This window comes from Aphanomyces invadans (assembly GCF_000520115.1).
Source record: "Aphanomyces invadans strain NJM9701 unplaced genomic scaffold supercont1.18, whole genome shotgun sequence".
NCBI classification, from domain to species: Eukaryota; Oomycota; class Saprolegniomycetes; order Saprolegniales; family Verrucalvaceae; genus Aphanomyces; species Aphanomyces invadans.
Window position 1 is genome coordinate 1,115,849 of NW_008580163.1, and position 3,566 is coordinate 1,119,414.

General features: G+C 54.0%; 1 protein-coding gene across 1 annotated transcript; it reads left to right on the forward strand.

The window, feature by feature from the left end:
• The first annotated feature begins 1,704 nt into the window (after positions 1-1,704).
• Positions 1,705-3,151, forward strand: H310_08836 (hypothetical protein). Its single transcript, XM_008874744.1, has 4 exons — positions 1,705-1,757; positions 1,819-2,609; positions 2,654-2,756; positions 2,807-3,151. The coding sequence occupies exons 2-4, from the start codon at positions 2,143-2,145 to the stop codon at positions 2,807-2,809; spliced, it is 573 nt and encodes a 190-aa protein (XP_008872966.1). The 5' UTR covers positions 1,705-1,757; positions 1,819-2,142; the 3' UTR covers positions 2,810-3,151.
• The last annotated feature ends 415 nt before the right edge of the window (positions 3,152-3,566 follow it).

Here is a 3,566-nt window from a genome sequence, read left to right on the forward strand (position 1 = left end):
CCAAGCCCCGTTCGACGACCACGGCGATGCTGATGAGATGGCTCAACGCATTCTGAATGGAGATCTCACCCTCGAGTTCTCGCCCGCGTGCCCGCGGTGGGTGCACGACATGGCCGTGCAGTGCATGAGCGAGCACCCGGAATTGAGGCCAAAGGCCCACGATCTCGTTCACAGTCAGATGATTCAAGAATCACCGAAAAGTGTTAACATTTGCATGCATGCATCACCGCATCTTACCGATGCAAACGCCCATGAACTCTCGACGGCTACATGCTCCCAGTTACGCAATGGATAGTCTTCAACTAGTTGTGGCATTGCTATTGCAAGAAGATGCCATGCAGGGGCCTGCTGAGTGTTCGCCCGGTTCCAGCTCCAAGCTTGTTGTACTCACATAGCATTTGCAGTGTGCCAGGAAATTGCCCGTACAACGGTACCTCCACGTATTGACTCGACGATGCGATGAAGTGTTGGCCAGTAGGTCGATTACTGTAGTCGCGTGGGGATTGGACGTGCTAATGTGATGTGCGGTCATCGTTGGGGTAGACAGGTTGAGGGAATGGCTGGTCGATGGGTGGGTCGGCTGTTCCAATTTACGATGAGGAACCTCTCACGACCTTACGGTGGTGGAGGATGGCGAGCGCCAGATCCGTGATCCAGTTATCCATGGTGCATTCATCACGTATCGGCGAGGTGTTTGTGCATTAGTTCCTATCCCCTTGCGGAATCGAATGTCATCCTGCTACGATGCGGCATGGTGATGCAGCTACAGGAAATCGCCGTGTGGCTCGTTGAAGCACCCCGTGGGCATGAGAAAGGTCTCTGCAGCTTGCCAGCGAGATTGGCCAGTGGTCACGTTTATTGAGGTCGAAATTACTGAAGGCCATGGTGTGGTCCCCATCGTCTTGGAGGAATGCGTCCAACTTGATGTGAATATATATTCGCTTTCATGAGTACGACGGCTTGGTCTGAGTAGCTGGCAGGCAAACAAACACCCGCGCGCGAACACCACGGCGAAACAGCAATCGCATCCCTCAGGATCGCGTCGACGTGGTTCCAAAATACTTGCATCGTTCGCCCTAGTGTGATTCAGCTCGATTATTCCGGTATTTCGTCGCGGTCACGGATGGAGAGAGCCGCTAAAGCCGGGGTGGAGGCTCCATGGTGGGCCTTGACAAACGTTGTTTCCTCCTCCATGTGGTATGCAGATCCCTCTTGCTACGCTTCCGGCATGCCTACTTTCGTGATTCTCTGGTAGTCCTGCGCTCGGAAGTTGGACTGCGTACAATGTCTTCCTGGAAGATGTTGTTGGAGCCCAAGGATGCGCTGCAGATCATTCTCGCTACGTGCAAGTGATTCAACAGGGTATACGAATGCACGTGTAGTGTATTTTGTTCACTCACGTTTGCGGAGGTGGTCCATCAAGCCATGATCCTTGCACTATCACGTGAGGCCACTGCGTTATGATAGAATGCAGAAGCCTAGAAGAGCGTGTCTGAATTGCGGTAGGCTTCCAGTATCCCCCAGTGCTGATGCATCAAGGGCCAGTGTGTGCCCTCGCGGTGCCGGTCATGGTGCCAAGTAGCGCTCGAACTGACTGCGGATGTACTAGTAGTACCCCACCAAGCATATCACATTTTGAACAGAATATATTTTTATTACTTCGGATTAGTATACCAGCAAAAAAAAGTCAATAAAGCACATGCCCTCCGATACAACCAACCACGGCGTCCTTACAGCGCTCGCCGCTTTCCTCAGAGGTGCATACTCGAGGATCGCTCTGGAACTGACTACGTTCTTGGAATGAACCGACTTATGTAGGTGATACCTCATAAACCACAGCATCGACAGCGCGACGATCGTGTGATTCCGTGCGACCTAGTGTGGCGAGTTCACGGACTTTCGGCCCAACATGGACGCACAGACGTTCGCTTGCATTCCGCTGCTGGCAGTAATAGATGGAGAACGTGCTGCAAGTGGACCCACCGAAAGTCATCGAAGCCGATCCGGGCCATAGTTTCAAGCGGCAGGAGCCACGACGATCCTGCCTAGTATTCAAGGAGGCAGCGAGATGACTACCGCGATAGCTAAAGAAATCGACATCATGGAGTCTGGAAACACCAACGCAACTAAAGCGGCCTGGCGATGTTGCGTCTTTCGTGCTGGAGGTCAGTGTTGGTCATGGTGTCCACAGCAAACGAATACGTGCCCCGAGTTGACGCACCTGGAACAACGGCATTGTTCCTGGGCAACGTGGACCTCCTCTTGGCGCAAACTCTCGACCGAGCCATCCGTCCGCCCTTGGTCGTCCCTCGTTTCTCGATGTTTGGATCCACCGAAGAGCGCTCGGCATACACGTGCTGCCACATCCTTAGAGTCTGTCGAGGATTGCTCGTGTTGCCAAGCAGGGCGTTCGTGATGTCGATTCTTCAATCCCTGCTGCTTGTCTCGAAATGCGTTGACATCTTGGGTGGACGCTCTACGAAGGTATCGGCGCAGTTCGTTTGGCTTATATATTGGCGAAGCCCATCGAAGCCGTCCCGGCTAACGTTGGGCACGACACCGATTCCGCTAGAATCGGCGAATCTGGACGAGAATTCACGCTCAAACAGGTTGGATTTGACTCTTTGCATTGTCCTGACAAAAGGTGTCGCAGATGTTCCGTGAAGCCATTATACGTACCAGCGACCTCCTGCGCTGGGGCAGCCTGTGTTCTGTACGGTCGTCGCAAAAGCGTCAAGTCTAGGGATCGACTCATGGTGAGCGACGACGGCGGGAAACTATTCGCCGACCCATTACATGAGTGTAGTAGATGTCGATATGTGCTGGAATCGTGGTCGAGTCGGCGCTCAGCAGACAGCGTTTTGTGAGTTGGTGCCCTTGGTTTATGTGGTCTATAGCCAGCGAACGCCGCGTGAAGGACATGTCTGCTACTCAAACGACAAAGAGATACGTCGCGCTGGAGCGCCTCGGCAAAACCGACCGGCCAACGCGAGTGAACAACTGCGCCGGACGTTTGCTGATATGACCCCAATCCATCCGTCCGAGCTGGTACTTCGCCCTTGAAAAACAGGCCGCTGCGAAGGCACTTCGAGAGGCGCGCGTGGTGATGCGTTTATCTCTTACGACGGTGATTGACCCAGGCATTCAACGTACCCTCCGTTGTGCCTTCGATCGGTTGAGCAGCGCTTCATCCAGTCGAGTAGAACACGGAGCCATGTCGGATCGCCGACGGCACTCGGAATCTGTCGATCCAAAAACTCCAGTCTGAACAAGATGGGCGAGCGCTGATGGCCCGTGTTCCGCAAGACGAGTGTCCTTGCTTCAGGACAGGATTCCACCTATCCCTCATATCATAGAGAAGCAGTTGGCATCGTCGAAGTTCGATCTACCCCGTGCCTGCACGACCGCCGCATGATTCACCTCAACGTCAAGTCCCGAAATGTCCTGCTCAACGCCACGTTTGGCGCGAAACTGGCCGACTTTGGGGTTGCCACAACCATCAAACAGCAGCGCGAAAGGACCGGGCAACTCGTCAGGACGTATCGTTGGATCGCCCCAGAGGTGCT